Source organism: Melopsittacus undulatus, chromosome 6 (genome assembly GCF_012275295.1).
Source record: "Melopsittacus undulatus isolate bMelUnd1 chromosome 6, bMelUnd1.mat.Z, whole genome shotgun sequence".
Classification (NCBI taxonomy): domain Eukaryota; kingdom Metazoa; phylum Chordata; class Aves; order Psittaciformes; family Psittaculidae; genus Melopsittacus; species Melopsittacus undulatus.
In genome coordinates this window covers 71,013,547-71,027,632 of record NC_047532.1, presented here as the reverse complement: position 1 = coordinate 71,027,632, position 14,086 = coordinate 71,013,547, and the positions used below count along the sequence as shown (strand labels likewise).

The 14,086-nt window shown below is 38.0% G+C and overlaps 1 protein-coding gene across 1 annotated transcript; it reads right to left on the bottom strand.

Annotated features, from left to right (window-relative positions):
* Window positions 1–5,493: 5,493 nt before the first annotated feature.
* TRIM42 (tripartite motif containing 42) lies at window positions 5,494–13,154 on the bottom strand. The gene is made up of 5 exons (XM_005154131.2): window positions 12,802–13,154; window positions 11,157–11,860; window positions 8,909–9,729; window positions 7,968–8,195; window positions 5,494–5,562 (listed from the first exon to the last, which is right to left on the bottom strand). Exons 1-5 carry the CDS (start codon window positions 13,152–13,154, stop codon window positions 5,494–5,496), a joined length of 2,175 nt encoding a protein of 724 aa, XP_005154188.1.
* Window positions 13,155–14,086: the final 932 nt, after the last annotated feature.

Below are 14,086 nucleotides of genomic sequence, written 5' to 3'. Positions count from 1 at the left end.
ATATGAGACAATTCCTTCAGCTCACCTATTGTAAATTGGGTCCAGAGTGCTTACAATTCATGAGCAAAAGCCACTGCTGCTTTAGCCTAAGAAGAGTTCTTGTAGTTCTGCATCGTTAGTTAGTGTTGTCTCACTGGGGTTCAAAAATTGCTTTGAAAAATTGGTTTCTGGATGGTTAGGTTTTCTTATGACCCACACTTTGGCTTCTAACCTTCAGATAAACCGTGCTGGAGAACAAGAGTTAGCCCATTCAGAGCCATCTGTGCAAATCAGGTGTATATCCAGTAACATTAAAATGAAGAAATAATACTTTCTGTGCAGGGTTTCTGATGAAAAGCTGAACATTTTGAAGGGTAAAATTGCCAGCAAATGCAGTGTCATTTCTGCTCAGAGTGTGTGCTGGGAAAGACAAAAATCCCAGAGAAGTCACTTGACAGGTTTTGGGGAATACAAATGACCTATTCCCCTTCAGCTTGTGAGCCTTGTGAAATATTCTTACTGTGTTTGAGTTGCAGTAGAGTTAATGATTTGATCTTATATTTGCTGTGATTTGTTTCCTGCCATGAGCTGCTAAGGTAAGCAGTGCAAAAACCTCACAGTAACTAACACATTTATAAATGCAGGGGCATGTCCAGGAGGTTTTTATTTGCAGATGAAAATCCCAGAATTTGTAGAGTCTGTCTTAATTACTCTTGTGAAGAGGGGGAAAAAAACTCAGTGAGCTCTATTAAAAAGGTTGATGCATGGCTGCAACAGCTCTTGAGAACTGAGATTTCTCTCTGAAGTGTTGTTTAACATATGTATAACAGAAGAAACACAGGGGAAGGAAGTAAATTTTCATATGCATTTTTTGAAGTACTTTGTATCTAGAAAAATAACAAATGATTGAAACACAAATTCTGTATAGCTGAGAAAGCAAAACATCCACATTTTACAAAGCTAGAATTCATGTCAGGAAATGAGCAAGAATATTTTCTAGATATTTGTGCTATAGGTAGGCTATCTGGCGTGATAGTTGGGTCTGGTCAAACTACTCTGATCACTTCTTTTGATGAGACACTGACTGGGACAAGACATTTCTCTTTTAAGCTTCCAAGCTGATAGGTTACATTTCCTGTGACCTGCAAGTTCCAGTAAAAGCCCTTTTGAAGAAAAGTCTTCCTTCTTCTTAAGCTGAAATGTACCTTATTAGATGAGATCGTTGTCATGTGCACCCTCTCTAATGCTGCTTTGTACATTGGAATCCATTTTGTGTAATACTGTTTGTTTAGGTCAAAGCAGTAATTTCTGAGCACTGTTGTGACATAGAATCATAGAATCAACCAGGTTGGGAAAGACCTTTAAGATCAAGTTCCCTTTAAGATCAAGTCGAACTGTTACTACCACCAACCCATGTCACTAAGGACCTCAGCTACACAGTTCGTGAACACTTCCAGGGATGGTGACTCCACCACTTCTCTGGGCAGCCTGTTCCAGTGCCTCACCACCCTTCCAGTGCAGAAATTGTTCCTTATAATTTTGGTTTGGTTTCTAAAGCAATTCAGATGGTGAAGTGCCATGAAAGGTGACAGCTCAGATTTGGTCCATTTTCTGTCGATACTGCCTGGTAGGTTATTCCTCTTCCTTTATATGTTCACACCTTTCAGGCAGCCTGTTATTTTATTTTTCTTTTGCTGTTGCTTAGCTGGATCTTGAGTACTTTTTTCTCTTACATACATTCACATTCCTGTAATGTTAGTGAAAGCTTGAGGTCCTCAGTGGCACAGCAGAACACACTCATCGTAAATTTTTCTGTGCAAATTACTTCTCTCTGATCTCCGGTAATTGCATTTACATCTTTTGGTGTCAACCGTCTCACTTTCAGGTAAAGAGATGCCTAAGCATGAATGTTTTTCCAGTTACGTATCTTCTTACACTTCTGATCCTGTTTTCTATGGCAGGAGCAAGTAGCCAAGACTTTTACACTTATGGACATGTGTTTCCCCTATTTTTTTTTAATCTTTATTTGCTAGTATTTAATATGTCTTTTTATTATTATTATTATTTTGAGTTCTGTTTATATTTTCAAATTCTCCATTATAAGATAAACTTAAGAAGCATTGTGGGGGACTAGAAGTTGTGGGTTTGGGGTTGTAAGGTAGAAAATGTTGCAAACCCTTTTGATTATTAGTTGCTGTTTGTTTGTGTTCTGTCTCCTGATGGCAGAACCTCCTAGATTTTAGAATACATTTCTCAGCAGCACTAAATCACAGTCTAAAACAGAACAGTTTTAATAGGCTGTGTTTATTTATGTGTTTATTACTCTGCTTATTTGCTTAAAATGCTTTAATATAAAGTAATACTTGCCTGCAAGGTGTTTACTTCAGAATGTCAGTTCATCTATCATGTCACTTTTACACATTGTACAAAGTTGCAGTGTGAGTCTCATCTCATTGTAGCTCTGTTTTCATCAGAATTGTCAGTTAAATGTTTAGGCCCCAGTGACCACTTCTTCCTCTTCTCCTGTAGAAGTAATGTCTTAGAGGTGGACCAATGTTCTCCAAAGTCCTGTAATGGTTTATGATCCATCCAGGAAGGCAGAGATGCCACTGCCTAAATCTCTGTATGTTAGACTGATGTTGGTTGATTTCATTACTTAGCAAAGTGGGTAGCTACCATTACAGAATACTTGCTTTCAAAATTCACTATATGCTCCATCTCAGTTGTTTCCTTGGCTTTGGAGGAGGTGTTGTGACAACCAACTTTATTTTGTAATGTTTTGTTCAGCAGTGTTGGTTGCAGATAATCCAAGACACAAATGGTGGTAAAATGAAATGAGGCTCATCTAATATTCAATTATATATAAGTTGTTCACTTGTTCACTTTGGCCACCTGCCCAGCACAAATAGATACTTATTGTTGCCTAGATAAGTGACACTGATTTTAAACTGCTCTGCAGTTTGATACTTACAAGAGTTATGTGTTTATGTGCTGGCACAGGCTGCTCTAAAGATATTCAACCTCTGCATTTTGGCTTCTGTTAAACTCATTACCTTGAAAAATAATTATGCAGATATTGCCCTGCATTAAATACAGGCAGCTTTTTATTTATTTATGAAGAGGTCTAAATTTCAATTTCAGGGCATGCAGCTGAAAAATGGCTGCACAGGGTGGGAGATGGTGCTGCCTCCCCACCCATTGCTGCAATGGAGCAGCAAGCAGTAGAGAAACAAAGTTGTTCCATCTTTGCCTTGCCTGCTTGTTGAAAGGAGGAGTGCAGTAAATTGGGCAGTAGGTATCCAGTCACCATGGGATTTGGCTGTACTCACAAGAGGCAGGCACTGAGCTGTATGTAAAGAGCTTAACACATTGGGTTTTTTTTCACCCATGAAAATAAAGCAGCAATCCTGTAGAAATAAGCAAAGTGAGCTGAGATAGAGAGGTCTGAAAGGTGATTTGTTTGAAAAGAAACAGAGGCTTTCAGCAGCCCCACAATAATTAATAAAAATCTTAAAGTTTGCAGGGCTGGACTGATCCTCATCTCTTAGCGATATTGATGGAATGTCTCTCTTTTCTGGTGATCTGAGTCACTGTTTACATGAAAGGGGAATTGGAGCTTTGCTTGGCTGTTGCACAGAACTGTGTACTGCAAATTGTATCTCTTAAGAATTGCTGGTTACAGAAGGCTGCTATTATCAATGGATAGCTGGGGATGCAAAGAGATTTTATACAGTTGATCCAAACTGCAGTCTACAGAGAGCTATACTAAAAGGAATTTGAGATGGGTGAGTTTCTGGGGAGCTACAAACTATCAGCAGAACCTCACATGTCCTTGGAAAAGATGTAAAATGGGCAAAGGGCTTAAAAAACCATGGAGATTGAGGGAATAATTGGGCTTTAGAGCTCAGACATTTAGGTTTTTGCAACAATGTAGCAGGAGTTTTAGATTGCAGGTGCTGTTCATTTGGGATGATCAAGACCCTTTTAAATGCTTCAAAATCAGCTTCTCAAAATTAGACACTGCTATAATTGTTCAGCAGCTTTGAAAATGCAAACCTCTCTTACTTGTAATAGCCTTTACTCCTACTAGACAATTTGTTGAAAGAAAACTATGCTGTCAAGGGAAGACTGCACGAAGATCCTGGAAAGAACATAAGAACATACATATTAACTGAAGTATCGCTAATAGCTCACTGGCTAGCACAAGATAGAGAAGTAAGAGCTCTTGGCATTCAGATTTTGGCTTTGTTGCCTTTTTGTTTGGACTTTAATTTTTTATCACATTAGCCACCCATAAACTGGGTAGAATAGTACTACCTTGCAGCAACTGTGCAAAGCTAACCCAAAGCTTGTTAAATGAAAGGTGCAATGGAAAAATGATATATTAATTATACATGTGCCTAAGTTTTATTGTTTGCCTTAAGGAAGGTAGAAGGAAGTCCAAGATTTCATGGGCAGTATTCATAATACGGATTTGTTTTGTGCTGAAGGTATGACGTAAACATACAAATGCATCAAAGAGTTTAAAAGAGCTAGTAGTGGTCCCAGTCCTATTTCCATTTCCATGTAAATGCCCTACTTGATAAGACTGGGACAAAGGGAGTTGTAAATGTATTTAAATACATGTATGTATATGTGTGTGTGTGTGTGTACAAGCAAATACAGAGAGAGATGTGTATAGGCACATTTATTTGTGTGTGTATACAGATACGGACAGCTAGGCACGCATACCTGGTTGATATGTCTGAAGTGAAAAAAGGAACTGTGCAAGATCATACCTGCACAGGGAATGACCTTAGTTATTACTCTTGACTACTATTTCAACACAGTAACTTGCTGTGGATCATGCTCAATGGATCAGGGCTGCTGGGGCTTCTGAATTTACTTGCAGCTACTTTTAACAGACTGATACTCTGCAACTCACATAGGTGACCTTCACAACAGTCAAGTAAACCCAACTATTAAGTTGCATAATGAGATAACTGTTCCACCTGTCGCTGATGTCTTCCTATGTGTCTATGCACATTGTACTTTGGCTGAGTGAGTCTGAGACCAAAAGTGTCTATGTGCAGAGTAAATTATTCTGTGCTTTAAAACTATGCCAAGTGTGATGGAGGCTCCTGCAGCTCTTTTGAACTGGTATTGAATGGTCTCATAGGGAAGAGTAATTGGAATGTTAACTTAACAGTGCAAATATGTAATTTATTTTCTTTGAGGCTGCAAAGGTCCCTCAAGTATAATGGTGTTTATACTATATTTTTATGTGTGACATAGCATTTTCCTTAGGTCTTGTTGTTACATCTGGGAAAAAAAAAGCTAATGAAAAGGCAGAGGTTTATTATTTTTATTATTATTATTTGCCATAAAGCAACAGTCTGAAGATCTTTGGCTGCTAACTTCAGTGGCAAATGGGATATTGCATAAGAGAGGATACACTTTTTCCAGTTCTTCAAGGAAAAGAAAATGAAGGAATCCCTGTCTTTGTTCTTTGTTTCTCTATATGGAGTATGCAGATCAGCCTGAATGCTTTTCTGCTTCTTCCACCTGTTCTCGAGTTTTCCCAGGTTCATCTAAAGTGCTTATCTGCAAGTTGAAAACAAGAATGTATTAAAGTACAGAAGAGGAACATGTATTTATTATTTTTGGGATAGGTTTTAATTAGTGTCTGTTTTCAAAAGAATTTACCACTTACAGATTTAAGCAGTCAAACTGTTTTGTCTATGTTAAACTCTGTAAAGTCTAAGTACTTATTTTGGAGGCAAAATGGAAATTGAGCTCTTGCAAAAAACTTATATGGAAGCCAAGCAAATGTCTGGTGGTAAACTTTACAATGATTAATATTATATATAGCCATTAGGTTCTGGCAGCTGGTCATTTAGAGGAACAGTTTCAGATATGACCACAGGATTTAGGAGGGCACATCCTATTAAAACTCATTTTGCATTTGGTTTCCAAGGTAATTTTGAACAATCTCATTCCGGAAGTTTAATTGACAGGAGTGTGATGAACAGTTAAAAAGCCACAAACACATCATTAGAATTGTTTCTGTGGCTGACAGTATCAAGAGACAAGTTAAGGAACACAAAGCCTGGCATTGGTGGCAGGCCACTGTGAACAGCTGCTGGCTACTGCTGTCATGGAGCAGGGGTGAGGGAACACCTCTTCCAAGACTGGTAGTACTGCAGCAGCTAGAGCAAGGATGGGAGAATCCTTGCTTTTTCCGTTCCTAGTTTTCTAACTGCATCCTTAGTGCTTCTCATTCCTCCTCCCATGGAAGACAGACCCAAATCCTTTACCTACTCTGTTGAAAGTCTCACTTGCCTCATGGTACAGTTTCACATGGTCTGCCAAAGGTTGACAAAGCAGCTGTCAGTGTCTATCATTCATCCAGGATCTTCCACAACCTTAACACACTCTCAAACATATTCCTTTACTAGGGACAGTGGATGTAATTCCTTCAACTGACTATTAAGTTGGGATCCAGTTGCCAAAATCATGAACATCATTTGCCAGTTTAGATGTTCAAGGTTAACCTGCCTTTTTCCTAGTTACTACTCTAGAGTGCATCATCTAAAGCTGGTGTCATCTCTCAGCCCATATGTTAGATACCTTCGGGCTCCTCCTGAGGCATTAGGAGCCTATATTGAGTCAACTCTGTTGAACATTTCTTGTGCAAAGAGATCATGCCACCTGTAGCAGCTATTATGATCATATAACAAGGATACAGTGGTACTTCCATGGTGTTTCACACACTGACAAATGGCTGAAATTGAGGAATCTGTGAGTCAGTTGTAAGCCAATAATCATCCCGTTGGTCTGAGAGAAGTCCCTTCAGTCCTAAAAGAGGAGACTACAGTTTTCTGATGTGCTTATGAGGGCTCCATAGAGACTTGTGTTATCTCTTTGTAATGCTAAATAACACCCTATGGTTCAATAGCCTTTTTTTGTGGGATGACATTTTGGGGCATCAGTGGCATGGCATCAGTTTTACTCCAAAGAATGTAGTAGCTGCTGTCTAACAAAACTTTCTGCCACCTTCCTCCTCTTCATAGTTTGGTGCCTGGGGTCCTGTGACTTGTCACAGCTACCAGTTACATCTCCTCACACACTTAGTAACTGTTACACATGAATAATGATATTGTTTTGAATAAAACCCCTATTTAAAGTCCAGTGATGTATTTTCATTTTAAGAAATTTCTTCCAAGCTTTCTCTGTAGTGTAACTAGTAAAATAATGTGATATGCAAAAGGAACAGAGGTAGTTACTTGTTAAAAGAAGATTTCTAAAAGCCCATCACACATGCTGTGGCATTTTAATTTGCTATGAAGCTCTTTACTTCTGTAAATTACAGCAGATGTTGAGTTTCTCTGGAATATTAGTATGACTGTGCTGCATGCAGAAAGTACAGATTTCAGGAAAAATAAAAAAATCACTATATCATTCCAGTGTGTTAGATGAAAAGAAACTGCTTTGCTCAGTGGTTTGTGGATAGGAAGTGGAATAGTCCAGGAAGGTGTAATTAAAATTTGCAATTAAAACTCCTAAAACCACAATGAAGGAAACTCATGTCCAAAAGTGCCAAAGAATATTCTAAATTTTCTGTTTCTTGTCTTTTAATGATTACTGCTTTGTTGTAGCATAAAAGCATTTAGATCTGATACTTAATACTCTTCCTCTGTGTATTCAGAGAGATTAGTGCAAAGGCTGTATGAGTCCTGAAGCAACATGAATTAAAGTGACTTGTCTGATGCACTCATGGCACAGCATCACTGTTTGAAAAAATGAGGAACATTCTACATAGGTCAAGCACCTGCAAACTGAGCTAGAAAGTACAATGTATGGATAAATTCAGTGTAACTATTAGTATCACTTACATAGATAGGCAATATTCCTTAAAAGCATATCTCATAAATATATGGGGTTAAAAACGTTTGTGGAGGCAAGAAGTTTAACGCAGCTCTCTGAAGTATAGGAAGAATCTACATTACCTTACAGATCTTACTCCAGTCTCCTTGGCCTCCTTTGTTGACAGCACGGACTTTAAACAGGTATCCTGTATTTGGATCCAAATTATGTATCTCCAGGTTCTGCTGCTGTATTTTGCTTAGCTGGCCAGCTAGTTGTGTCTGGACAATGTTATCAGGACTAGTTCTAGCAAATTCATAGAACTCTACCTCAAAGAAGTCCACTTCTTCTGTGGGACAAGTCCAGTAAATCTGTGAAGAGAAAAAAATCTGTAGTACACAATGAAGTCCTCTTTATTTTTGCTTATTTTAATTTTTGCTTTTTTTGGAAGCCCTTGTGCACCAGATTTTATTTTTGAAATGCCATTGCAGCTGAGATTTCAACTATCACAGCATGAGATATATGTGGAAGATATGTAGTTTGTCCTCTTATTTGGAAAATGCTAAGCTTCCTTCTGGGAATTTCCTAGTACCCTTTTCTGATACACTAAAAGTAATGCAGACTGATGGCAGTCAACACTTTACAGCATTCACTTAGGATCCTACGCAACCGGCATCCTGGCATTTATTCTACCAGCATGTATGAAATGTAAAATGAGAAAAATTATACAGATATGATGTTATCACATTGAAGGCCAAGACCAGGGAGGAATTATTTGATCTGACATACAGATACTTAAATACAAACATGGTACATCTATTTCTTTCTGCACCAGACCTTACCATGTACTATATTTATATCACATATATAATGATCCTATTGACTACAGTGGGAATGCGATACCATTCAATTTGTGCTTCAGTTTGTCTCAAGAGGCTAGTTTGGCACACACTGTCTTCTACAAATGCAATATTTGAACTGATAGCGTAGTCTTGATTACTCAGACTTGCATGGGTTCAAACTCTATAACAGCCTGAAAATATAACAGCCTCTTGCATATATTTAGGATTTCTTAATGGCTTACTTTGGCAGACCTCGAGTAAACAACAGTCTGGTATATGAGCACAGATCCTGGGACTGGGACTGAGTCATTGTCTGTAGGTTGTGGACGTGAATCTTTAACAATCTGATATTTTCTCTCTTTTCCTGGAGTTTCGCAAGCTGTATCCTTGTACACACACACTTCCTTACTCTGTGTAGGATGACTGGAAGGGTTAGAGTTTGGTCTTCTGAGGGTGTCTTTTGACTGCACACCTAAATCAAACAAGGAACTTGAAGACGGGCTTTGGGAAAATATTCCTTGCTTGCATACTTGAGTACTTGAGGCACCCCCTTGAAATGCTCTCTCTGGGTTAAAAGAATAGGGATATTTTTCTGCTTCATTTTCTGACTCCATTATTCCAATCAGGGATGGAACAAGTCCCTGTAAAATAGAGACCATTTCATCAAAGTTGAGGTGAATTTTGCTTAAGGGATCTTCTCTTAGACGTGGACTAGGTTGGAAAATGGAAGGAACTGTATTTTCTATTTCTTTCACTAAGCTGTGTGCAGATTGCAGAAATACAACTTGGCTTTCCTCCTCAAGAGCCTCTTTACAGTATTGAATAAGGCCATCCATATATGACAGCTGGCTGGACGTATAGTTTATGTAATCTGAAATGTCTTTCTGTTTTTTAAGTTCAATGTTTTCAAGCAACTCCATCATCTCCTTTTCTTGTTGATGAAGGACCATATTTAGTTTAAAGAATCCATTTCTGATCTCCTTTCTTTTGGTGTCCTTATAGGTCTTGAATTCATTTTTTGACAGGATAACTTCCATTAGATCATTGCCAATTCCTTGACGTACTGTAAGAAAAAGTAAAATTAGGTCAGTAGTTCCAAATTCAGGTTAAAATGCAGTGGTTACAAGAAGCAGAATGATAGATTTTAGCTTTAAAAACTTGTAGAATGTTTAGTAGAACATGGGACAAGAATAAGGATTCTGGTATTTTCCTCTTCTCTCTACTGCTAGTAAGCCTTTGGGTTAAAATACTCACATTTGGGTATAGAAAAATTGCCATTTACTTACTACTTTATTATTATTTCCTCATTCAGATTTATCTCCCCCAAAGTGAGCTTGATAATTTTTACTTCATTACATGGGAAATCCTGAAGATTAATTTATAGTAGATTTCTATTGGCTTTCAAAATTCACTATGCCATGATGAAATTAAAATGATGACAGCAAATGCACCCATGTTATGTCTGTGGCTGATGGTATATATTCCTCTGATGGCTGTTATGTGAAGGTGTAATTAACTCTTCTGACACTAAAATTTGTCAGCTGTAAAAGAACAGAAGCAAACATACCAAAGGCTGACTGTACATTCCAGTGCCATTAAGCTAACATTAGGAAGCAATGTCACGTTACAAAATTTTGCACACATATTCTACATCCCTCTTCTCAAATTTAAGACAGTTGCAAACTGAAGAATTTAATGCTTCCAGCTTTTTCTTACTGTGCATGGTTCACTTTTACCTTTCTGAATGTTATTTTCCATGCAAATTCATTATATACCCAACATCTGTAAAGTTACATGCAAAGATCAAAATTAAAAGAAATATGTAAAATCCTAGTGTTCAGCCCCTTAGTTGCTATGGATGCAGTCTTACTTAAAAGGAATGAATTGCTGTGTTACCTCAGAAAAACATCACTGCTTTGCCTCTTAGTCAGCATTGGCAGAAGCATGAAACTGACTGGGGAGGGAGAATTCTTCTTCAAACTTATATTTCTGATTAAAAAATACTCATAATCTATCCTGCAGATGTAATTCTTTTATTCCATGCTGGGTCCTGCAGTAGGAAATGAAGGTTCCCCTCCCTTAATCATAGAATAATTAGGGTTAGAAAGGACTTTACAGTCATCTAGTTTGAACCACCTGCAATGGGCAGGAACGTCTCACTCTAGACCATGTTGCCCAAGACTCTGTCCAACCTGGCCTTGAACACTATCAGGGATGGAGCATTTACCACTTCTTTGGGCAACCTGTTCCAGTGAAATGCACATTTGTGTTCCCATCCCAGAGACAGATCCTTCATTCTCTAATAGTTGAGTCTGGTTCATGATGCTACAGTTATGGGCTTGTTCCTTTCGTATTTCTACAGTGGGAACACACCACCTTTCTGATCCTGGTGCTGTGCAGAGAATTAATATAGCTTATTGACCTCATGTTCAAGTTTTTTTTTTTCTTGTGGAGTCATGGGGATGTTTGAAAAGCATCAGAAATACATACCTTCTGTAAATTCTTCAATTGTACCAAAGAGGGAAGCAGCCTCTCTTGAACATGCAACTCCCAAGGGAATAACCTTATGTTTGTTGTGCAGTGAGCTCTTGCAGAACCCACAGATCAGTTCATGGTCATCCAGACAGTATTCAGAGAGGGTCGAGTTGTGCAGTAGGCAGCGCCACTGTTCATTATCTTCGTGATGTGCTCTGGTTAAAATGTGGTCTTGAAGACTAGACTTGTTGTGACTTAAATACAGACATTTGCTACAATAACTGATTCCACATGTTCTACATCTTTTGGTTGCCACTCTTCTTCTCTCCTTGCAAGTTTCACAGTAGACTGGTCTTTCATTATGGTCAAACCTCCATCTCAGGAAGCCATGTCTGTGCATGTATTTCTTGGCTAGTTTTGCCCTAAGATAATTCTTCCTCAGCTGATTTTTATTTGTGTTGTCGAGGCAGTGTGCTTTGCTACACACTGGGCATAAGATGATATAAAACTTTTCAGTTACTTCAGCTCTGGTCTTGCTTTTCTTTATACACTTCTCACAAATGCAGTGGTTGCATGGCAGCATAAGTGGTTGGAGAAACAGTTCCTTACAGATTGGACAGGAAAGCTGGTCACGGAAAGCATGGCTGGAGACATTCCTTTCTGTTGTAATGACAGACACATTATTCCTAGTTCTGAATCTAGGCATGACTTCTTTTGACCTAAATAATATTGGGAGAAAAGAAACAACAAACAACCCTAAGAACTCAGACAAAAATACTGGAGTATTAGGGTACCACCAAAGACACAAAATCATAACATAAACAGGTCTGCTTTGCATACCAACTGTCCTTTTGCTCTGGCTGGATACTTTGTTTAAATAAGGAAGAATCTATTTTTTTTTCTTTTCACAATTATTTCACAGTATGTTAATATATAACACACAGACATCTCAGTTATTGTAAATCTTTATGAATTTGTTGAGTTATTGCTGGTGGCCAAATGAAAAGAAGAATACAGTTTGGTTTAGTACAGAGTGAAATGTGTTTTGTCTTCTTTTTTTTATATTTCTTAAAATAAAAACTACAAAGGAGTGAAGAAAATAATTTCATGAAATTCAAATTAAACCCTTTATTTTGTTTCAAAAGGTATTAAATTATTTACAACTTTGGCAATATATTTATAATAATTTCTTTTTAATGAAGAACTTCTTTATACTTCCTTCCTTCCACAGTTAACAGTAGTTTTACTGGTCTTTTACTCCAGTTTTCCTTGTATTCTTGCCTTCAGCCTCCTTACAACAAACACATCCCTGTTTTCTTCCTTGTTTTAAGTTTTTCTGTGCATTTTCCTTCTTGTTGCTGTATAGAATTTACACTGTGAAAATCCATAAACATTCATGGATTTTGTCTGGAAATCAGGTGGTCCTAATTACAAATGCAGTGATGTTTTGTAATGGTCTTTGCCTCAGAGTAATGAGCGTAGATTTAACTACTATCAAGGTAAAACTACTTTCTCTGTTTCTCAGAAGAACAATACCTGGTGGTTATTCAAAATAGCTCAAAGAACTCAACAGACGTATGTTTCTAAATGGCACATATCCATTGAGACCTAATGTAAATTGGAACACACTAGAAATGAAAGAATCATTAACTATACTTACTGAACAGGTCCTGGTTTTCTTGGGTGATATGATTTGTTGTCAGACCTGCAGCACCTGCTTTCATAATACTGACATTCTGTATTCTCCTCACTGCAGCAGCAGCAGCATTTGCAGTCTGGGTCATTTGCACAAGAGCAGCAGCACCACCAGCAATTTGCGTGCTCTGCAGATGAGCAGTGGCAGCACTGGCAAGTTTTGCCATTGTACGGACATGGGAAACAGCTGCAGTTCTGCTCACTGGTAAACAAGAAGCGCCAACACAAGCAGCAATGTTCATTGCTACTGTGGCAAGTTTGGTAGTACCAGTTTAAACAGCTTCGCCAGATAGAACAGGAATACCAATTTTCATTCATCCCTCTGTCACATACTCAGAAGGAAGTCCATTGATTGTGTCAGCTGCTCTTCACACTACAGCATGAGCTCTGACTGTTGTGTCAAGCTCTGTGCCATGGCAATGGGGTTCATTCTAATCGGGGAGTGATGTCACAGTGAAATATTCCAATAAGGAGACAGGCAGAATTTTATGCACAGGTACCTGATATAGTGGTTACGTCATCTATACATCATGATAACTATAATTGTTCTTCCTTAATTCATTGAAAGCATTTACATCATTGTTCATTAAGAAGGTTGTTCTCTTGTTAGGACTACACACTTCATAGCTGTTTTGTTGGCTCAGCTGGGTGTTGTAAGCAAATCAGCTGAACCAGGCCCTAAACTGAGATAATGAGAGGTTTCTCACTAGCACATGTGAAAGGACCTTACGCTTGAGATGCATCTTGACACTTATCTTTGTAACTGATATAGTTATTTTAAGCCCTTGTCTGCCAGTGTTTACACTGTTATGGCATTTGTTACCCCAGGGTCTGAAGAAAAGAACTAGGCTTGGATTGTAGGTTCAGTGCTATTGCTCATTTGTTGTGGACCTGCCACTTTTCCCACTGATTCTACATGTTTTTCTTCCCCTTCCTTAAGTGGTCACTCAATGCAATATCAGACATATAATTTCAGTTATTATTACGTTACTTTGTATTAGGCACCTTTTTCTTTCATTTAGTTGATTTATTCCAAGATTTATATAGCGTTTCTGTCTATAGATATGGTAATTTTAAATAAATATGAAAATAATGTAAAAAATACATGAGTTTCCCAATATTGCATGTTTACTATAGTACTTATATGTTAGTGCTTGGACTTGAAGGTCTTAAAGGTCTTTTCAAACCTAAATAATCGTATGATTTCATAATGCTGAAAAAGGAAATCCACCCTCTAAATGTTATCTGCA

Excerpts from the sequence above, each read along its gene's own strand:
- TRIM42 (XM_005154131.2), bottom strand. The coding sequence starts at position 13,154 with ATGAATGAAAATTGGTATTCCTGTTCTATCTGGCGAAGCTGTTTAAAC. Across the intron at positions 11,861-12,801 it reads AGAAAACCAGGACCTGTTCA|GTCAAAAGAAGTCATGCCTA; the intron begins GTAAGTATAGTT and ends AATATTATTTAG. Across the intron at positions 9,730-11,156 it reads AATTGAAGAATTTACAGAAG|TACGTCAAGGAATTGGCAAT; the intron begins GTATGTATTTCT and ends TTTTTCTTACAG.